The sequence below is a fragment of the Arthroderma uncinatum genome, assembly GCF_011692745.1.
Source record: "Arthroderma uncinatum strain CBS 119779 chromosome Unknown scaffold3, whole genome shotgun sequence".
Classification (NCBI taxonomy): Eukaryota; Fungi; Ascomycota; class Eurotiomycetes; order Onygenales; family Arthrodermataceae; genus Arthroderma; species Arthroderma uncinatum.
The window spans coordinates 3,404,069-3,426,322 of record NW_022983865.1 but is presented as its reverse complement, the minus strand read 5'-3'; the positions used below and the strand labels follow the sequence as shown (position 1 = coordinate 3,426,322).

At 47.8% G+C, this 22,254-nt stretch overlaps 7 protein-coding genes across 7 annotated transcripts; 4 read left to right on the top strand and 3 right to left on the bottom strand.

Moving 5' to 3' along the window:
- Positions 1–677: 677 nt before the first annotated feature.
- GIQ15_04790 (uncharacterized protein) lies at positions 678–2,217 on the top strand (the record flags this gene model as incomplete). Its single annotated transcript, XM_033552207.1, has 3 exons — positions 678–1,523; positions 1,584–1,940; positions 1,999–2,217. The coding sequence occupies 3 exons, from the start codon at positions 678–680 to the stop codon at positions 2,215–2,217; spliced, it is 1,422 nt and encodes a 473-aa protein (XP_033405937.1).
- Positions 2,218–2,698: 481 nt separating this feature from the next.
- On the bottom strand, positions 2,699–4,345 carry GIQ15_04789 (uncharacterized protein; the record flags this gene model as incomplete). Its single annotated transcript, XM_033552206.1, has 2 exons — positions 2,699–3,618; positions 3,691–4,345. 2 exons carry the CDS (start codon positions 4,343–4,345, stop codon positions 2,699–2,701), a joined length of 1,575 nt encoding a protein of 524 aa, XP_033405936.1.
- Positions 4,346–5,159: 814 nt separating this feature from the next.
- Positions 5,160–5,697, top strand: GIQ15_04788 (uncharacterized protein; the record flags this gene model as incomplete). The annotated part of the gene is made up of 4 exons (XM_033552205.1): positions 5,160–5,324; positions 5,401–5,459; positions 5,524–5,588; positions 5,642–5,697. The coding sequence occupies 4 exons, from the start codon at positions 5,160–5,162 to the stop codon at positions 5,695–5,697; spliced, it is 345 nt and encodes a 114-aa protein (XP_033405935.1).
- A 286-nt stretch (positions 5,698–5,983) lies between these two features.
- On the bottom strand, positions 5,984–7,917 carry GIQ15_04787 (uncharacterized protein; the record flags this gene model as incomplete). The annotated part of the gene is made up of 3 exons (XM_033552204.1): positions 5,984–6,207; positions 6,263–7,270; positions 7,362–7,917. 3 exons carry the CDS (start codon positions 7,915–7,917, stop codon positions 5,984–5,986), a joined length of 1,788 nt encoding a protein of 595 aa, XP_033405934.1.
- A 739-nt stretch (positions 7,918–8,656) lies between these two features.
- Positions 8,657–11,035, bottom strand: GIQ15_04786 (uncharacterized protein; the record flags this gene model as incomplete). Its single annotated transcript, XM_033552203.1, has 10 exons — positions 8,657–8,874; positions 8,927–9,059; positions 9,121–9,319; positions 9,384–9,487; positions 9,571–9,670; positions 9,729–9,984; positions 10,045–10,123; positions 10,177–10,221; positions 10,275–10,870; positions 10,927–11,035. 10 exons carry the CDS (start codon positions 11,033–11,035, stop codon positions 8,657–8,659), a joined length of 1,839 nt encoding a protein of 612 aa, XP_033405933.1.
- Positions 11,036–11,737: 702 nt separating this feature from the next.
- On the top strand, positions 11,738–13,006 carry GIQ15_04785 (uncharacterized protein; the record flags this gene model as incomplete). Its single annotated transcript, XM_033552202.1, has 1 exon — positions 11,738–13,006. One exon carries the CDS (start codon positions 11,738–11,740, stop codon positions 13,004–13,006), a length of 1,269 nt encoding a protein of 422 aa, XP_033405932.1.
- A 2,332-nt stretch (positions 13,007–15,338) lies between these two features.
- On the top strand, positions 15,339–19,120 carry GIQ15_04784 (uncharacterized protein; the record flags this gene model as incomplete). The annotated part of the gene is made up of 3 exons (XM_033552201.1): positions 15,339–15,510; positions 15,694–18,945; positions 19,089–19,120. 3 exons carry the CDS (start codon positions 15,339–15,341, stop codon positions 19,118–19,120), a joined length of 3,456 nt encoding a protein of 1,151 aa, XP_033405931.1.
- Between the last annotated feature and the right edge of the window lie 3,134 nt (positions 19,121–22,254).

Sequence of the window (22,254 nt, the reverse complement as noted above, 5' to 3'; positions counted from 1 at the left end):
TTTTTCTGACAGGGACAAAGCTTGGCGCGTATCAGGGCGGTATGAGGCACGGCCATACCATACCTTACCCCAAACATACAGACAAGGCGCATACGCATAAAAAGGAGTCGACGAGGCCAGGGAGGATGCGGTTTCAGGCTCAGCCGTGCTATATTAAGTCGGCGGCTACACTGGTGATGTTGGGTGGACGACGACGGAGAAGGGAGAAGAGGTCAACGGTCGTGGCTGCGTCTCGTCCATGGTTCGGCAGGGAGCTACGGAGTAACCGCTGGCCCATGGATGCCCTGGAGTTCTCTCAACCAGAGAAGTCTCGCGATGGAGTGTGGAGGGATGGATCCTCTCGGTTGGCCAGGCCTGATCACCCCGGCATGAAACTCGGAGTGCTTACGAGTTCGTGTATCGGATCTACGGAGTACGGTCTTGAGGCTGATCGTGGAAGTCGAACGGCGGCTATGACATCGCACGAAGTTTGGATCTCGTCTGCCATGATGTAGAAGAACACAGAGTACGGAGTAGAAGAGTATAGAGTATTTATAGAGAAAAGAAGGTAAGTTCTTATGTACAGAACTGCACTGCCCGTCATGTGACTACTACAACGGGAAAGCTCTCGCGATGTCAGACATCACCAACATCTACGGCGAGAGACCTTTATACAGACATACCTGAAGACCTATACCATGGCGAGCCTACGTCGGTCTCCGTACTTTTACCTCACCTGTCCTCTCTGCCAGCAAGACGTCGATATCACACAGCCTGCCTTCTACCGAGTCTTCCCCCTGTACGATGTCTACTTCCCCTGGCTGGAGGAGGCACCCCAGTGCAAAGAAGGCCTGGTGTTCGTGCAGGGCATCTTGTTCCATACCCTTCGCTTCGAGGAAGTGGAATATAGCCGCCGAGGAGTACTGATGCACAGGAGATGTCTTGGCTTCGTGCAACGTCTGCCGGAAGGGAAGCTCCGTCGCCTACTAGACGTCATAGAACCGACGTTCCTATGCGACTCCACGGGGCTGGAGAGTGAGAATGGCGCATTTTATTACCCTCGGAGTGAGCTGGAAAAGGGACAGTCTGGAGATGTCGACCTCGCCAGACTGCCGGTTGAGATCAGGAACATGATATCCGGATATGACGTTGGCCGACTTGAGTTTCTCGTCAGGTTGGCCGGTCAGCTTGCAAAGCCGCATATCGAGCCACTGACCATCCCGGACACCAGGTTCGATATTGCTATCGTAGAGATACCGGGGACCATCATGCGGATACATCTTATCGACCTTGGAGGCCGGTCGTATATCTGCTGTGTATCCGACCCTGCCAGCGGTGATACTCGACAATTGTATAGGGACTATGAATTTGGAGAAAGCAGGTATCTGGCCATCAAGACAGATGGCATCGGCGTTGTGGACATGGCACTCGACGAGAGCAATGGTCGGCCCAACTGGATCTTCAACCACTCCACCCGTCCATTTGGCAAGGAGATATCGCGGGTTAGAGACGCGGACCTCCACAAGCTGCGGGTCATCAGTGATGTATAACATTTGATTCCACGTTTATACCACCACCCATTAACCCACTAACCTCTCATATAGTCGATGAAATGCCGAGCCATACTCGCTACAAATCGCGGTGGCGTCGAACCGTACTTCGACGCAGCGGCAAAGCCACCCGGAAACTCGTGGATCGACTCTAGTCTGAGAGTAGGCTCACGGCCTTCCAAGCATACTAATCCATCAACCTACTTCGCTCAAGCAAGATACATATCCTTTGAACAGGCAAAGTCTATCACTTTCTACGTTAACCTGGTTCGTCTTGGAATCACGGAAATATACGTGAATGATACCGAAAACCACAGAGGGTATACTGTCCAGTTTCCAGAACGGCCCCCAACGCGCATGAAGGTTTCTGTCTGTCGGTTGAGCCAGGGCCAACAACATCCTTTTATCCAGGTATGCTTTTGACCTTTTTCCCTGAGGGATAATGTGTTGGCCGCACTAACGCGTACAGTTTGACATCGACGGGCAATGGATGCCTTCTCTTCCGCAGAGTGGTATCATTATTCAACAGGTGGTAGTGGACAAGGTCATCGGCGTCTGGTTGGGCGAGACTTTCCCTCTTGACCCCATACACATCGGCGTGGTACGACATGAATCGGCGCCGAGTCTTCCTCCTGGCGAACAGACGATGAGGGTCCCCGATCTGTCAACGTTTACCAGCAGATGGTAGTCAATCGGAGATAGAACAACCGGTAAGGGAAAAGTTAAAGGTAGCCCTGTGGTTAACTTTGCTATATAATTTATAATTTCATAACAGTGCAGAGACCGATTCTTTCACATCTCCCAGACAATATCGTTAATCCGCCAAGCCATAGTTCTATCTAAGTTTTTGAACGGGGGCGTCGGACCGATTGCGAGAATTTCGGCGTGGATCGTGAGGCTCCACGACACAAAGATCGACCCACATCCCAGATGCGATGAATATGGGGAGGATGTGGAAGAAAAAATCAGCCCTGGGCTGCCTAATTTCGCGGTTTACGTGTATATACATACGGAAACGAGTAACGATATTACGATGATTCATGGAAGATCTAATTCGCCCATCAAAAAACAGGAACACGTCTGCTGGCACCACGCTGCGTGGGCAAATAATATTGAAGCAACTCCTGGCTTGCTTCGTTCATCAGTACAGTACAGTATATTTTCAGTCATCACTTGAGCAGCACCATGCCTCCTCGTTCGGGACTCTCATCACTTATCCGCTTAGCACCTCCTTCCTCCCATTCTTCTTCCTCAAGTAATTCCCACTCTGCGTTGGCCATTTCGCCGAGTAAGGTGGATTTTAGCTTATCCGCAATCTTGACGGGAGACGGTAGCTTCCATGTTTTCATAAATTCCACTCCCTCCACGGAACCAAGGAACGAATGTGCAGATCCATGCGAATAGTGGCCGAGGATAGGAAGGGATCGTGAACGTCGTAGGTTGTTCCGCGGATTCGCGTTGGTGTTGGCGTTGGCGTTGGCACTGGCGTTGGCACTGGCGTTGGCGCTGGCGTTCGTATTGGTAATAATATCGCCATTGCCGTTTTCTGGAAGATCTTTGTCTTGTCCGCGGGAAGGGCTTGGACTCTGTTGATTTTCGCGGTTCGACAATGCTTTAAGGAATGCCGGCGGGGCTACGAGAAGTTGCCATAGATTTCTCCCAATGTCACATACATCTTCCCACGACTCTGAGCCCAGATGAAGGCCCTGTGTTCTGCATAGCCATGATATGTCCCATGCTAAGAGGGACACTCCTTCGATAAACAGCGCATAGCTGGTGGGATCCTCCTTGGCAAGCTTTGGGAGGGAGCGGTCAATGAAGAGCGGTCTAGGGCGGGGCCCTGCGTTGGCCTCCGCGCTGCGTGGGATGAGTGAATGGCCGGAAATTGAATGCGATGGGGATAGGTTGGGTGAAGAGTCATGGCGGCGTGGCATGTAGGATGCTGATGGAGTGAATATGGCGGGTAAGGGGTGTCCGCGGTGAGGTACTACGATCTCTGCAGGTAGCCTAAGAGCTAGATAATGCGACACCAGGACGAGCATTCGGGAGATATGACTTAAAGACGTGGTTATTTGCGCGGGGCTAACATCTACATTCACGCCGGAAATGTCAGATTTGTATACTTGGATGAAGAAAGGGTTAGGACACCGCAGTTACTCACTATTCATATGTCGAAGATCAACGATGCTGATGCCTCCGATAGCAAAGGAGTTTGTCAGGTCGCCTTTTCTCCGCCTCGTTCTTTGACGCAAGCCAAACAATGTTGCCGCTTCACGACATAAAAATACCCGAGACTCCACAGCCTTGACGTGGAGGTTATTCCATTGCTTCTCCGTAGCCTTGATACTGCTTTGAACAGTTCCTAGCGACGTAGCCCGCCGACTAGACACCTCGTAGTTAGCCGACTCGGCATCAGACCGCCGTTGGGCAAGGGCAGCTCGTCTTCGAGCAATCTCCTTCTTCCCATCTTCGATTTCCTTTTCCAAAGTAGAGATATGGGATAATATATCCTCTGTTCTCCCAGCCGACTGCGCAATAGCGGTACGTTTGGTCTGGAACAATAACCTCGAGGGTTCAGGCTCGGGTTCAGCCTGTTTGGCTTCGTCAGATAACCGCAAGCCGTCACCACTCAATATATCGGCGTTTTCTTGTGTATTTTTCGTTATCAATTCTTCGATTTGCGCACCAGCCGTATCCTTCTCCAACAGAACTCCCGCATGTTCGAAGCGGAGGCCGTATAGCTGGTTACGAGCGCATGTTGGGCAGTAAAACCCTAGCCATGGGTTAGGCGGTTGGGAGCATACGTGGCAGGCCATGTCAGGTTATTCTCAGCAGCTTCGTTGTAGGGCCACGGTCTCTCCAATCCAAGCCGGTCGTATCTATTCGCCGAACACCAAGGAGCAGCGTTGAAGGGCCACTGAATATGTATTGGGTCATGACTTAGAGCCGGAAGAAATAGTTCTCTAGTTAGCGTATTCCCTGGAAGTATCTCATCATAATACAAGCCGGGATCTCAGGGCAAACTTGAAGGAAGAAATTGTCATTTGTTGCCTCCGTGATAGCTCGACGAATCGATGCATGACCTGCGATGATGTCACCTGATCCAGGCAGGCGACGGTTGCCGAAATGGTCGAAGTTTGCCGTGTTTGCACTCTATCTGGATATATCAACTTGAACGACAATAGAACGACAGACTACTACTTGATAGCAGTCGATTGACCACTTGTTCTATTTGAAAGACAGCCAGTAGGCTCGGTTTACCCTACCGCGATGAACTCCGATACGGAGACGGAAGAGCGAAGTGTTACTCCTGTCCCCGGCTCTTCTCTCGACCCGGACTCTCCTCTTATGGACTCTCCCATTTACCCAAGAAGCCAGAGGATAGATAGGACCCCAAAAGAAAGGGAAGAGCCATTCGATTCACCTATACTCAGGCTCATAGCCGAGCCTAGAGTGGAATCTAGGGCAGAATCCAGGGTAATACCCAGGGCAGCATCCAGCACAGAGCCCATTGAAACGCCCATTGCAGAGTCCAGGGTAGAATTCAGGGTAGAATCTAGAGCAGAACCTAGAGTAGAGCCTAGGGCAGAATCCAGGACTGAGTCTCGAATCGAGCGAAAGAAATCACCCATGCCGGCCCCCAAGCCCAAAGACGTCCAACATGAATTCTCCAACCTAGCCCATGAACTAGAAGGCTGCACCTGGGAACAGCTCCAGCAGCGATTCATAGAAGAAATGGACGAACGGTCCAAGGCGGAAAATAACCTGCAAAAAGAGACCGCCGATCTCCTTGAAGTTCGTTTCACCTCTGGCCATCAACGTCTCCATGTCAGAATTTGAATTTTAACCTACTCTTTTGCTTGCTGCATAGGTGTTTATGGCTTGGTCACAAACTACTACCTTCCGTGATGAGGACCGGGCATACAAGAGGTTTGTTATAGATCTCCTACTTTCCTGCCACGAAGCTGCAGTAAACTAACCTTGGATAAACAAGGTTTAAAACCCGAATGGATCATGTCCAAAAGTCAGAAGAGACCCTAGAGGAAAAGAAGACACACTGTATGAAAACTCCCACCACTATGCAACGCTATCATTACTAACACGAGGTATAGATGCGAATGTTGTTAAGGCCTTTGAGAGTGCTCTAGCACTTCTTCGAACGGAGTAACCTTTGTTAGTATTGCTACCAACAAACGCCATTAATGATTTGAGGAAGGATCTGTGGATTTAATGTATATTTATGACAAATTCCCTGGGATTATGAAGATGATGCTGCCCTATTAGTTATGACTGGCCCCCAGAGCCCGATGTGTAATAATACTAATATTTCTCCATCTCCTGTCCCCCCATTTCCCCTCCAGTTTCCCCCCCATTACCCCTTTCCCTTGCCACCATACCCTATTGACCTAATTTGAAGTATTTCATAAAGCAAGGCTGCAATTTTTACAGGGATCTCAACGATCATCGTGATAGCCATCATCGCGGGTACGTCTACTGGCGGAGGATGGATGTGGAGTGCCTGCTCGGCCCATAATATCTTCCCAGGTAGCCCCGAACCTCCTACCGGTGGAAGCTAACAATCCTTCTTCCTCGGCTTCCTCGGCGTCTTCATCCAGCTGCTGCTCGTCGAGTCTGGGAGTTCGGAAGAGCGTGGTGATAAAAACAATAAGGGAAAACCCTATATAAGCAGAAGATTAGTAATTTCTCCGTAAACTAAGCAGGATATCCCTTACCTAGGAAAACAAATTGTGCCCAGAAGTTCACCAGACCGAAAAATGGGAAGTTCAGCGTAATTCGATTTAAGAAGACGCTAACGACACTGGGTGTGCAAACGTCCTTGGCCGAGTGGTTTTCTGTAAGTTCCGAACAAGGCTTAACATCTTGAGGCCGATTTTCACAACTTATTGCACTTTCTCCGGCTCCAGAGGGAATATCACAGAACGTTTGTGGTCCATATGTCGCATACTGTGGAGCCACCATCATAGATATCGAGAAGTTAAGGGCTAGGATGATTAGAGCAAGCATCACGGTGGCGAGTAGCAGAGCCTGGGGCGTTGTATGTCCTTTCCTGATGCCGAATATTCTAACCCATAGGAATCTTATGCCGACAGTGGCAATTCCAACAACAGCGCTGCTGAAGAAGTGTAGCACCAATATCGTAAAGAGGACGTAGTCAATAGGGAAAACCTTCGCAGACTGTAGAAGCGCCCAGTTGATAGGGTTGAATACATTAACTTTCGCGAGAATATAGCCACACTTGTGCTTGCAAATGGAGTTTGTTGCTTTGTCGATTCCAGTAAGGAGCATGGAAATCCATATCACGATGGAAAGCAGCAGTAACAATAGGCCACCGAGAAGCTTGATTGGGCGGAATACGGCTTCTATTTTGTGCCATATTTTCACGAGATAGCCCCTTCCATCACCTGCATTTGACTCTGCCAAACGTTGCCGGCGTCGTAACGATCGTTCCTCACGCACAAGGGAGTCAAGCTCCCGCCTGTCCTTCGATGACAAGTGGTCGAGGTTGCCACCGCAGCGGCCTTCAAGCTGGCGCTGACGCTCGATATTCCCCTCTAACCTAGATGCTGTTGTGGCATACAGTGATGGGCTGGAAACGGAGGGGGCGGATTTAATAAACGAGACGGGGAAGAGTGCAAGCCCAATCGATGTATAGAATACGTAAACAACGATACCGATCATTGTCAGCAGGCCCAGAGCAAAAGTCAGAGCTCTTTCACCATCTGAAAAATAGCACAAAGAATGTCAGAATTAGCATGTGTGTCAATAAAATATATGATACTGCCGCGGAAAAGAACTCTAAGCATCACGTACTATTTTCTGTGAGAAGATGTTTGAAATAGTCAAGGTCAAGCCCGGCTCCACCCTTATTCCTGGCAACCGGCACGAAAAACCCAACCAGGAAGAGAATGATCGTCACTATAAGGAACGCAGCCGTATATCGAAAGGCGCCCCAGAACCTCTTTCCGAAGGCATGCCAGTCCTGGTGTTCGACGAGCTCATCATATTCCTCGTACCAGAAATACGTGAACGGAATGACCAGAAGGCAGAGAATGGTATCAAGTGAGTAGAGGGAGTAATACACAATCGTGAGAGAATGTACAATACTGGCGACAGTATCTGGCGTCGCCCAGTCCTTCCTCTGGCCCAATTTCCGCGAATTGGTGGATGATATCAAGGCAATGTCAACTGGCAGAAGTAACACCGTGGCTAGGAGAGCCGACACGGTGAGAATGCATATCGCTGAGACGAATCCTGAGCGCTCTCTCGGAGCTTGGTAAACGTAGACAAATATCGAAGCTATCGCGATTAGCACTACAACCACGACAGCATACACGATCCATATGAGGGTGGACTGGAGTAGACCCATATTGCAGGAATCAACAGACGAGGCTGTTTACATAACACTAATGGAGGACAGGGCTAGCAAACGACTAGCAAAGAACTATCCGCTGGCATTCATCGTGTTCGTGAAGGCGTCGTTGAGATCTTGATGTTTGTTTCACAGCTCCAGCCAAGCTTTTGTCGTCATAACAAGAAGCCTTGGCGGGCCGTTGGTCACGTGGTCCAGCTCTCGCGAGAACCGCCAACGTCAGAACAAACAACAAACGCGAGCCTTGACTATGGAACTGATATCTAATTCTACCTACACACGGGCTACTGAGGTCTATCTAACATTTGATGATTGAGCTTGGACCTTATACATCTATACAAAAAATTTCGGCTCTCTTTTTCGTTGGTGCAAATTCAGGAACTCAATATATATTTCTGTTAAATTGATTCCGCCTTCTATATACCCTTCATCATGAAAAAGAACGGGTCTGTCATCACGCAAATCTCAGACAGGGTACACTACGTGACCTGAACCCATGCCAGAGATGAGAATGATGATTAGTTACATGTTTAAAATTCCCTGGACTCCAACCCCTCTCCTATCACCAACCTTCAGCTACTTTCCGTTTAAATGCATCAAAAATCAAATTAATCATATGTTTCCCCTTTACCATGAGTGTGAGGGCCGAACTAGATACTCAACTGCTCTGGGTTCCAATTCCGACGGGTTTCTGGGGATCAGGCCTGCAAGTTCGGTTTGGCAGCAGGCTGCGGAATTAATAATACCGGATAGTGTTGAAGCTGATGCTCGTATACCCAATTTTCTTTCCCTGGCTGCTAGCTTCGAACTTTAGCACCCCATCCAGCGCCCCAAAAATGACTTTCAGTTCGTACTCGAGGTGGTACGCTAGCACGCCCCTGATATACTTGGATGGAAATCTATTCAATTCGGCGTTGGAAAAGTCCATCTCGATAACTCCGACAAGATAACTATCTGCGCTACTGTTAACTTATACCAACGCCCAAGATATCAGATAGAGACGAACCTGGGCCAATCCGCTCCGGAGCATCCATCAGGTCACAGGCATATAGGGATATGGACGTCTCGGGTCGTTGATACCAATAGTGCATCGTTCGAATGAAGGATTTACATGTATAGTTCTCTTCATATCTCTCACCCTTTCCGGTTATATTTATTAGGGAATGCCTTCAAATAACCGTGTGTGAACCCTTGACTTACCTTTGAGATCATCCAATTCATAATTCCTGAAACCATCTTAACTCCCGTGAAATCATCAATATAAGAATTAGACTCAGCATCTATGCCTTTTCGGAACGGGATGGACCATTGGAAGCCGTAGTGTCGACGGCATTTCTTTGTTGTGGACCGGAGCCCTTCAAGTCCACGAAGAGCGGCTCCTTGAACGATTGCCGCTTGTCTGCATAGTTTAGTAAGTACGTTTCCATGATTCCATATTAATTCTTTAATTGGACAAAACGTACGGTTTGTCAGGAACAAGGATACTGATGCCCATAGGTTCGAAGGATTTCTGGAATTCCTCACGAAGGTACTCCGAGTCGCCAAACCCGCCGACGAGGATGATCCTCTAATTTTGTTAGCCAAAGAACTAGCGGGGGAGAGAAAGATAAATATCGAATATGCGTGTGAGTATAAACATAGGTAACGTACGTTAATGTATCTTGCCACTTCCTGTGCTTCCTGGATCTGTTGTTGTACTAAGGCGAGAATCTGTTTCACTACAGGGTCGAAAATCAAGAGGAGATCATCCCTACAGCGGATATTAGAGAGCTTATTGCTTTGAACAACCTTCTGGGTGCTTCTCATACCTGGTTAATAATACCAGTTGCTCGTCGCTATCGAAATGGTTGCTATTTGCGTCAGGAGCATTCATGTTGAGAGGGATTTCGAAATCCATCGGCCCGTTGGATAATCTAAAGTCCCTCTTAATGACCTCGAATTTATTCATAAAGTCGCTACCGGGCCGCTTTCGCTTCATCGGTAGCCTTTCGAATACCTTGCCAAACCGGTCCGACATTAGTCGATAGAATTCGCGGTCTATCGCGGTCGACCCGCATTTACCTCCTGAGGTTGCTTATAGTCAGATGAAACTCTCATAAGGTTATTCTTTTGATGATAGCTTACCGGTGCCCGTGCACAATTCTTCAAATGCCAGAGTAGGGTGTATTTTAAGGATGAGGTAGGTAGTTAGGTCCTGATATACCTATGAGAACCGATCTTTTGGCTGAGAAACCGTCACTACCAATGTTTACTTACCACAGTACCACCTCCACAGTCACAAACCAATACACCATCACCAGGCTACATAGTCCATGGTTAGCTAACAATATTTAACACCTGGACAGAAAACTCACTTTGACCAGCCTGCCGATTTCTTTTGTGGTGTACTTCTTCAGTGAGGCAATAGCTGCTGCCTCTGGCTCGTTGATCAAATATATCTCATCGTTTGGCCGGGTGGTACTGCTGCCAAACCCTGCCCGTCGAGCAGCATCGATCGTAGCATTCTGCGCCTGGTCTGACCAAATTGCAGGCACTGTGAACCAGAACTCCAACGGGGTGGCTCGCAGTGTGTCTTCTGTGATTTGTTTGGCGATTCTGCGGATGATATGAACGTAAACCTCAGACAAATAATCACTTACAACATCAGTTGCCATCTTCCCTTCCGGTAAGTGAAGAATGCCGGCTTCGGAGGTTTTTTCAAGCAGCGGGTCATCGTATTTCGAAAGCGCGGTATTTTGATCCAGAAGCAATTTTGTCCACGAGCATGCAGTCATACCCGGCTCAACTTCATACCCCCATTTCCGGGTGCAGGTGCCTTTGTTATCATCAGGATATGCAATGCGAGACGGCGCTTTCACCACCGCAGTGGTGTCTCTGAAGGTTCCGGGCCAGATGTCGATGACTGTAATATCATCGAGACCCTTTCCTTTTGAACTGACGAAGCTAGCTCCTTTAACCTGCTATATTAGCTACCATCTCAACAATGCAATGGGAAGGGGAGAGAACCGGTGAACGTAGTTCCATAATCCACGCCCACGATGATCTTGTTACTCGAGTTCAAACCCAGTGACCTGAACTTGTTCAGGAAGAGTCTTTTTTCGAAATCAGATGCCATGGTATCGCGATACTCTTGTGGTTCAGGGCACTGTTCCTATCTAAACTTGCTGCTTTGCTGTGGTTTCCTTGATGTATATTAGTCTCCCTTATTTGCCGCAGGCATGAAGGGGAAACTATATTTCACCAGTATCCTTGGAGAGCATTGAATTACTCTTCCGCCCTGTGCTATAAATGGCCATTATGCTGAGTCCAACTGCCTAAAATGGTTGACCCCCTTCATCTCTGTGTTTTATCCCTTGATGACGTGAAGCACGGCGCTTAGCCTGCATGCATAAATATCATCTAGGTAAGAATGATCATTCTGAAATCACAGTTTTAATCCGCCATCCCTCCTGCTAACCTGATCAAAACCAGCTACAGAAAATCATCGGATGACACTCTAGGTGAGACCTAAGTCGCGGGCCGTGGTTACTACTACGAAATGGTAGGTTATATGAACCACTACACCAAACTGGCCTGTTATTTATATCTGTTTACTCATGATACCCCAATTACAGAAACAATCTCCCCTTGATGTTAGAGATAAGAAACGGAGAAAAAAGCCTCGTGGCCGTTTAGGATTTGTTGTCCGACCCTCAACAAATAACCTATCCAGTGGTGGTCGTATGAAAGTGCGTATTTCTGAACTTTTCGACTGTCAAAGATTTCTGGGGAAATACTAACTAAATATAAAATATAACAGCAGCTTTATAAATTGATCATGGGGTCCGAGACGCCGCAAAGTCCGTCACATACCTATGTTGAACGCGCAGATAACAAAGCAGACGATCAATCCTGCCCAGAAGATCCGCCACGAAAACAAGATGATGCAGGGCCAGCTATTGACGCCCATATGCACCGTTTGGAAGATGATCTATGCCAGTACAGGATGCCTGCCCGTCGGAACGAGGTGGAATGTTGCCAGGAACTGCAAATGCGTGATGAGAATATCAAGCGCTTGAATGATACTGTCGCTAAGCTAAGGGAGGAAAATCAAGAGCTCAGATCCTTGGTCGTTGGCGCGCAGGAAAGTGCCCTCGAATCCATGCTAAGAAAGACTGGCTGGTCTCCAAAGGAGGATTCCCTGATACAGGAAGATCTCTCTAAGCTGGAGACGGCGCTGCGGAAGTGGGCGAGAGACCATAGTGTCTCAGCCCTGGCAGATCTAGACCATTTTTCACGAAGCGACAAAAACCTGATCCTAGGGCAACTGGACGGATACTGTATTTGGAGTGAGTGGCAGACACTGATTGAGAAATTACCCATCCCACGAAACAAAATTCCGGCAGTTCTCCTCCAGTCATTATTGGCAAGGGATATCTTTGAATGGGCCTTTGCTGATCCATTCTTTGCTTTTGCGGAAATTGAGGGAGCACCTGCTCTGCCAAAGCCAAATGAATGGGGCAATCTTTACAGGACATTAGTCGAGGGTGAGGCATTGATATCCATCGAAACATATATTCTATTAGATGCTAACCAGAACGCCTACTACCAAGTCCACGATGCTGAAGCGCATATTTGGCGCTCGCAAACACTTCGAATTCTGTCTACAGTTGCGAATCCAGGCACAGAGTTTCGAATTGCAAAGCGTATTCGCCAGCTGGCGGATCGAAAGGCAGCCAGTTTTCTCATCAGTCCAGCAACGCAGCTGCTCCAGCGTGTTTCATCTCCCGGGAGACAAAGTCAGCGCAGTCAAGAGCTACTTGTGTTGTATCGTACGGCAGCAGAGCTGGCCCTGTCGCTGTGGACACAGCGGACATTCATGAAACCCTACAGCCTGCGAGGTTTACCAATGTTCCATATATCCGAACCTATGATGGTGGCGCATCGTCTGCATCGCCTTGAAGAAGACGATATACGATTGGATGGGAATGATGTACTTTTGTGCGTTCAGCCAGCAATCTTGGCTTTTGGCAACGAGGACGCTGAAAACTACGACTGCTACAAGGTTTGGACCCCGGCTACAGTTGTAGTTGATGAGAGATCCTAGCTAGAAATGAGCCAGCATGCATTTTCGTTATGTGGTTTAGTGAATCAGGACGAATGATCTACTAGTAAAGTGGCTATAGTTGGGGAAGTATCCAGCTGCGGAGCTACCAGGACCCCAGCTGCGTTCTGTCATGTTGTATGTGCGCTATGTTTGGGTTCTGGGGCATGAACTGCAGTTTAGCCGCCATGAACTGTTATCTAGGAACTGTGTGGCACAGTTACTGTTCCCTGGTTATTTCTCGGTTCCGAGTTGCTCGTTAGCGCTGTTCCCTCTATACACAATAATCAATGCAGGTACCAGGATGTCTGTACCTTGGTGTTTGGCCAACCTATTCATAGTCCCAGCAATATGAATGAAGTGTGCCATCCCATGGTTGTTCTTTGCCGCCGGGGCTACTGCAGTAGCTGACGTCCAATGATGGACGGATGATGGCTCAAGGTGACAGATAGGGATATTTAACTAGCCCACAACGCTTAACTGCGACCTTGAGAACCAAACAATCATTACTATCATCGATTGGACTTCATACCACAGCAGCATTTAATGAGTTTATAGTAGGGACGCTTGCTATTCTCATCTTGGTTTTGCAATAACAACATATCGGCAGATTTATACAGCTTTACATGGTTCATTTTTGTAAACGAATCCACCTATGGCCCTAACAGCTTTGAAACCAGCTGCAAATGTTCCCCCCCTAGAGAACGTCTTACTGTTTTCCTACCCTATCATCGATAGCCAACGATGACATTATTAAACACATGATGAAACTAAGCTGGCGCTTGTATAAATAGAACACTCCATTGCTAATCGCACACAGCCTCCGCTAAAACTCCCAAGACATGTCGGACAGCTCCGTCTAAGAACCCGGGGCGCCTATAACACAATGCTGAGCTTTAAAAAAATCCTTGGGCTTTGTCCAGTCTAACCCGTCATCTTTAGTGCATACTAGGGGCTGCACAATCTCCAGTTTGCTTTCTGCTAATATTCACCCCCCCCCCCCCCCCCCCCCTTTTTTTTTTTGCTTTGGTCTATTCTACATCGTTAGTCCCTTCTAGGTCGAGATCCTCTTCTCTTCCCCCATCGTTCAGAAACATTGGTATCATCTATGATATGGCAGAGCGGGCGCATGCTGCAGGTGTCTAGACAGCTTTGAATGAAGACATCAAGTTTGGGATAGCAAGCCTCTGCTGCGAGTGAGATTCGAAGGGCGGCAGGCAATGTGAATATATATTGGAGAAACAAGGGAGAGATAATATTGAATACCTCAACTTTTAAACCGCTGGTAGGCATGGGTTAAAGTGCAGCAGCTTGTAACAGCTCTGATGCCTTTTCCACAAGCACCATTGGAACGCATATTTCCCAGTCGTATGAGGCGGGACAGCTCATGTCAGGAACCGTGGATGTAGATGAAAAGAAGGTAGAGTTCACAGGATATCTACATCACGAACCCTATCAGCGCCGTAGGCCAGACAGAAGGTAATACCATGTTCTTCTAGTTCCTGAGTAACAGCGAGGATATCATCGGTGCTGTGCCCACCATTTGACGCATCTTCGTTGGTGTAAATAGACTGGGTGTCTGAGCAGGACTCATCAGTTTCGTTCCTGCTTTCCTGCTCCGCCTGCGAAGTGTGGTCCAGAGAAGGATAGGGATGGAGCTTTAGCCAGCTCATGATTGCGCTCACAGAAACGAACAAAAGGAGTTGAGCTGAAGAAAATGGTGGAAATGCGGAAAGGGTTGCAAAACATATATGGTAAAGTATGAATAATAACGTAGATGGGCAAGTAGAGGTTAGTCCAAGACCGGCCAGATAGGTATGGGTTAGAACGCAGGAAAAATGGCTGCAATCTTTCCAGCAGACAAATGCCATCTCTACCACTCTCCTAGTAGAGAGCGGCCTAGACAGGCTACGGTCATCCTTAGTAGTTGGGTTATTTAATATTCAACTCCCAAAATACCCATGATATCCAATGGTGTGTTGAATATTAAATAACGCTTACGATAAATATTACGGAATTGGAACTTTCCTGTCAAAACAAAGTACCGCCGACTTGAGAAGAGAAATTTTAGCAACACAAAACTCTTGACCACCGTTGATAGAGCAGGCAAAAGGCCTTCAAAACCAAGTAGGTGTACCATGTCTACAAATGAATATTTTTAGCATGAAATAAGGCTAAACTTAGCTACGCATCAACAGGTTCTTCGGTATCTTGCAGTTGAGGTCGCATCAGTTACGTTGAAGCCGTGAAAAGTCTGGCTGGCTTCGAGGAACAAAAAAAAATATAACTCGATAACTAACCGTATAGTTAATGAATTGAACTGCTTGTCGCAAAGATGATTAGGCCAGCTCACCTATTAACCACGAGTTTCTTCTACCCAACTGGTAACACCCCAGCAGTGTGTCTTACGCGCTCCCTTCCCCCAGGCCAGGATGTTTCCTTACTTCTGCTTGGATGCGGGGATGTCCGCAACGTTCTCTTCACTGCATACGCAGATCTAGGGTCTGGTAGGTTTGATATATGTCCCACATAAGCTGTACTTGGGAAATGACACCTTGGTACTAACTTGTTGGCGATTGTTAGGAAATCGAAAAGTGGATGTAACTTGCTGCGATATTGAAACAGAAATTATAGGTATGGTGTCGTTAAGAATATTCCCTTGAGATACCTTGTTACTGATTTGGCAATAGCCCGCAACGTTCTGTTCTACACTCTCATCCTCGATGACCTAGAGAATGAGAATGTCAAGAACATCTGGAATCTCTACAATGGGGTCCTGGTTAGCACAGCCGCCCTCACGCTGCTGCGAGATCAAGCAAAAAAGCTAATAGGAAACACAAAAGCGGCTACGAACTGGAACGATGGCAAGTATGGCAAAATACTTCGATTCTGCAGCCATTCAACTTTTTCACAAGTAATGCATTTATGGGAATTTTATGCTTTGGACCCCTCCAACAAACAGGCGTTCGAAAAGCAGCAGAGGAAGCTTAAGCAGGGAATAGAAAAGGCAAAAGAGATGCAGAAAAAATTAATAGGAGAATCTAGGGTCATCACTGGTCTTCGCTCTGCAGCGCCCTGCAGTACTTCCGATGCTGGGGAATGTTCTAAAATCTATGAGCAATTCTGGGAAGAGGGAGTGGTTCTACGGGATGCACGGTCAGTCGATAAGGCACAACATATGAATCCGATGTTTGGAACCCTAAATGAACGCCTTGTCCTTCACTATGGTACTCAACCGCTGCTCGGCTACCACCTTGCAACCGCATACGCGCCAACCACTACGGAATCTCCATTGAAATATGATTCAGTAGATTTAGCAGACAACCCCGAAGCTGCGAAGGCAGCTTTTGCTCAGTTTTGCGCCTATACGAAGGCATTTCGCGCCTGTTCTACACTGTGGACAATTCGTTTTGTAAATGCCGACGCCCTGGCGTTTTGTCATACGCTTCAAAGCCTTGAATATCATGATGAGACGACCGGTCCAGGGTGGTATCGTGATAACTGGCACTACGAACCTTTTGTTTTAGACCCACAAGAATATCCTAGTCAAGGAAGCAGAGCCCCAACCTTCTTTGATGTGATTGATACTTCGAATTTGGTGGATCACCTTGGATCTTTGAACCTGCTAGTCGCCACATGTCCCCTGTTGAAGCGAATACCTACATCAGCAGTTTATACAGAATTACTGGTTCGACGACGTGAAAATACTGATCAATACGTTAAATCGCTACTCTCTGGGGATTTAATGACTATTGGTCTGCTGTTTAAGCTCACTCCAATTCAGTACTGGACTGGCGCGGCAATATCATCAGATTTCACTGAAAGGACGCTTGATATTAGCAGTACGACGGGAGGCCAGTCCCGCTATATCATCCAATGGTCAAGAATTGTCACTGAGCCTATAATTTTTGAGCCTAAGCAACTGTCTAATTTGATGTATCGGATGTATCTAGACATGTTCAAGGATGAGGACCCCATCTATATCTCGAAAATGAAAGCACGAGATTCCTTGTGGGATCAATATGCAAGCTACACAAGAGCTGGCCTATGTTCCATCCTGCGTTTAATGCAGAAATCAAGTCTAACGGACTGGAACTCCTTCGTTAGACAATATTGCGACTTAATAACCGAGGACACGCATCTTAATATGGGTTCACTTTATCTCCAGGAGTTTTACTTGCATCTCTATCTCTCAGGCTTACTCACAATGCCGACCTTTGAGCCTGGTATGAACGGTATGGTGTCAACACATCTACCACGGAGCCCCTTTCGACATTGGGCCAATATTCCTCCAGTATTGTGTATCAGCATGGTTATTCCCCATCACAAGCTCACCTTATTCCAGAACGCGCCGACGCAGAAATATGGAACGCCAGTTTCCCAGATTGTGTTGAAATCTGAATTTGGACTGAGTTATTTTCCAGATATACAGCTAAGTTTTGGAGAAGTACAGGTGTCGGGTACGAAATTTTCAGAAAACTATGCCCTTGAAGTTAGCGTTGACGACAGAGGATGGGATGGTAATTCTCCCCTAATTGTTTCTGCAATGATTCCTACATCCTTGGCTCTTCTACTTCCAGACCTGTCAACCGAAGTTCTTTTTGCGCTCAAGATCACTCCCGTGACTTTAATGCTCATAAAGGAGCTCGGGATGGAGCTGAAGATTCACGGATCCTCATTAGTCGGCGATGATGTTTTCATAACTCGGTATCGACCGAATATGAAGAATCATTTGTTTATTGGCCCCTCGAAACCGAACCCAACAGAGAGCAAAGGCGCATTGTTAAGGCCCCGGGGATCCGCAGGAGCGGATGGAGCTGAATTGAAATTTCATGTACTGCTTGATTCTGAACAATCAAAGGCTGTATCTCTCACCACCCGGGTGGACATAACATCACCGCGTTGCCAGGAGGTCTTACGACAAGGTGCTGAGGTTCGCGTGGAACAAATTTCCCCATACGAAATCAGCATTGAATTTCAAGGGGAGGCATTTTATGAAAATATTCGCCTTCCTCTTCCTGTCTTGGTGACAAATACTAAAACCAGGATCGCAAGAAAGTCATCTTATGTTGAGTTTATAGCGCCGATAGCTTCACCAATGTCCCTGGTACAACGCTCTGATAATGTATATCCGGTTGGAATTTATGAAAACACCCCAATACTGCAAAATTTGGACTATACTGCACTTGACAAGTTACCCATTCTTGATGTGAAGAACAAATCGAAGCTAGGATGGCTATGCCCGGTTTTGTCAGACATGTTTTCTGCTCGAGAACGAATGGAGCGTGAAAAATACAGGTCATCTACTACTAATTGCCCAGACACACGGGTCAATTTTAAGGATTCGCTTTATGCGTTATTCGGGTACTTCAGTGGCGTCGAGAAAGAGTCCCATGCTATTTTTGGCCTAAATAACAGTGCAAATGGTGGAATTAATGTATTAATATTTATTTCGTGTCTACGACTTGATATCTCGAACCAGAGCGTGGTCCTTGACGGTGCGGTGTTTCCACTGACGACGAATCTTGTTCCGAAGATAGAGCTATCCCTTAGGGATTTAACCACCCGTGGCATGCAGGGAATCCACGTTGATGATGACGAACTCCTACTCTGGAAACATGTGCTACCTGCATATGTGGAGCGGTGCCGAACTTGGGAGCATTTGCCGTCGTGCGAGTATAGAGCTTCTGGCAACATACCGCTCTCGGTCGAATTCGGTCAGCCGCTTCTTTGCTTATGCGGCCAAGGCAAATTCTTCAGCGACTACAAGATTAGGGGGTTCCCAGAATGGAAAGATATCAAAAAATACGCAGTCCGCGTTGCCATATCGCCATGCAACTTTGTTCCGTTCGTGGAGAAGGCTTTCACACCAGATTTGACCGTTATCGAGAAAACCACACAAGGTCTTTCTCAGATGATGAAGGCTTTAGGCATAAAGGAGGGTTCGTGTTCAAGTTGCGGAGGGGCAGGATCTGAAAAAGGGGCAAAGTTACTCAAATGCAGCGGCTGTAAGGTTGCAGAATATTGCTCGAAGGAATGCCAAAAGGTGGATTGGCAAACGAAACATAAGGCAGCTTGTAAAAAGCTCAGCCAATTGAACTGAACTGGGAAAGCTAAGGGTAGTGCAGACTTTGGTTTGAGATCCCCGGTTTGTTTGATAGAGCTACCTCCTCGATCAATACCCCCAATTTTCCTCCCCTCTACCCACCTACTAACTCCATGTCAAATATTTGAACGAGAAACCAATATCCTAGGGTGGCAGAATCAAAGTCTTACACATTTCCAGCACGTACGGAGTACTTGTAAGGAATAGTTTCTTATAAACAGGTCTTACAAGTATAGATAGCAGCCTCGGGGTCACACGGATTTGCAGGAGGAAAACAAAACATCAATACTAATATCTCCATCTGGATCTATATTTCATTGACCCAAGTAAACACCTAGACGCTAACAAGACTAGTCTCCGGTACCGATATCCGATATCCGGCCAGATGTCTATCACCTCTAGTGTTTCGGCCTAACGACACTCAAACGTCCCAGGCCCCGTACATACTCCACAACGCCATGCTAATGCTTAGACATCAATAATAATTAGGCCACTGGCTGTCATCCCCCGCTGCATGATGGCAAGTAGAGCTAAGGTGCCGGGTAGATTAATAGATTAATCGGGAAGGTCAGTGTTGAGTTCATTTGGAAGAATTCCAGGACCTCAAATCAACGGCGGTATGACTCGTGCACGCTATTAAGAGCAAACCACATCCAAAGTATCCCGTTATAGATATATTAATTATGGAAAACCACATGACATCACAGTTGCCAGGGTCTTCGTGCTTAACTAGTTATTTCATCAGCCGCGGATAGCGTTTCAATAGTGAGAACAGACGTTGCAAGTCCATCGCTTAATATGTGGTGGTGTCTTGTGTGTTTGAAGTCCGGTCGTAGGCTAGAGCGCCATCCCTGAGCTCTTCAGCGATGGCACCGGCCGCCGTTATTGATTTAGGTGTAACAGGCCAATGCAGGTTCAGAGGCGCCCGCCTCATCACCACCCTGCCCTTGCTCAGGTACCCGAGGGCGAAACTGAAAGGTTTCTCGACGATGACCCGCGGAACAGGAAACATATCCTCCGCGCTCCATAGGTACTCCATTGCTCCATAGGTACTCCATCATGCTCCATGCGACTCCCATAGGGGGTTCAGTTCCATCGAATATATCGCTAAACAATGGTGAAATATATCAATTGGAGCTACCGGGCGATAACACTGAAGATGGACTTAATCTATCCGATGTGGACTCTCTCTATAAGCGAGAAGCAGATAAGCTCGATCTGAGAAGGATAGCTGAAACGACCATACGAGAACATCGTCATGGTTCCTGAATCGCGTCATTTGAGCACTGGAGTCTTCATAGTGGATCTGGATCTGATCTGGTGATAGCTAACCCCGTAGTACTGTCGTGTGGCCGGTTGTTTGTGTTTCTTGGATATGTGAAGATTTCTTGCTGGAGAGTTGGTTGTTGGCGATGCCCAAAATAGGCGGTGAGCACGTGAAATGCCCTTTTGTCGACGACTTCAACTTCAACTTCGACGACATCGACGACATCCTCTATAAACACCCGTCAAAAGACCCATCGGCCAAGTCAAGCATCGGAAGAAACATGGAAGTCGCCTTGTATGGAGTCCAAGATTTACACAGCCGTCCACTCAGACGCAGATATCGCCGGGCCAACTGAGTGGTGGAGCATCATCCCGCGTGGTGGGAAGAGAGACCAGTTTCCCCAGCATGAATGGAACCTTGGGATACGGGAGTCGCAAAGCCGATTGCAGGGTGCCCTGTTGACGGGACCCCGTCGCGGAGATGCTTTTTCTCGTCGCTCTGCCGGCGCGGCCACCGCATGAGATATCTTCGTCGCCTGGTTGGTGGCTGAGACACTGGAGTACAGATCTATAACTCCTGCAGCACCATGAAAAAAAGTCAAAACCGCCTCTCTTTAATGCTGCTACTTGGGCACAGCATGCACCTGCGCAAACACACCGCTCCTGCTGGTTCGTTGGGCATCGCTGCTAGGGACATATGCCGTCGGACAGTTGCAGGCCACTCACGGGCAATCGACAGGCACTGAGCTTCTCTAGTGCTCCTATATGCATGTACAATTATACATGCAGCGTCGTATACGGGCGCGCGCCGCTCTACGCAGCCGTAGGTTTGCGCACAGAGTCAGCGAAACGTGGACGAATTGTACGAGAAAAGCGACGCTGTCACTTTCACTCGGAGATGCAACAAGGCCAAACCATCCTAGTCCCTTGCATAATCCTGAGCTAAAGGAATGACACGCTTCATGGGGCACGGCTGCCCCCGCTTCTTCTGAAAGCAACAGGTTGTTCAGGAGTTAGTGTAGCCGGCCCAGGGGTTTCAGGCCTGGCTCTCCTCCTCCCAGTGGCAGGGTGTCGCCAAAATAGCTACCCTTCCCTGTCCTGGCCTGGCCGGGGCAACAACCTGGTCCCTCTGCTCTTGTTTCTCGACTTTCCCTCTCTCTCTCTCTCTTTCTCTCCTCCGATCCTCGTCCTCTTTTGAGGTTCATCTTCTCCCTTGTTTTCTCCCCTTCCTCGCTTTCCCAAATCTGCGCTTCTTTTTTTTCAGCTGTTTTCCTTTAGCCCTTCCTTTCTGCTTTATACATGCCGGTTACCATGCGACGCTCTGGATGAGGGAAGGCAGGGCGACGACCCTAACCCCCCGCATGCAGTCATCTTTCGGTCCTTCCTTTCCGTATCTAGTACTCACGCGAACCGAGCGAGCGGCCTTTATCCAGTGATCTCGCAGCCCAACGATTCCAGCACTCTGATAGACCGTCATTCGTCCTTTCAAAGCAGCAGCTCCTTCAGCCTCGTCAGACATTACCTACCCCTCGATTCGTATTCCATTACCATCTTGGCCTGATTGGTTGTCCGATTTCGCCATTTCACGCGGAAGCACTGCTTAATAGTCTACTCTTTTCTTTTGCTCCTCATCTCTCATCCACACACCCCCAAAAAAGTTTTGCGGCCCAGTTGATCAAAAGAAAGAAAGACCTGATATTATCATTTATCGCGGGTCTTCTGGTTGCTCCGGCCCTTGCCTATATACAAAATCGACCATGATACCCGTCCATATAAGTGAATAATCTTCAGTTCTCAAAGGCGCTGAGCGGGCATTATAAAGAACAGAGTTTTGTCGGCACTGATTATCTGTGTGGCGTCCAAATCTACGCTCTGTCCA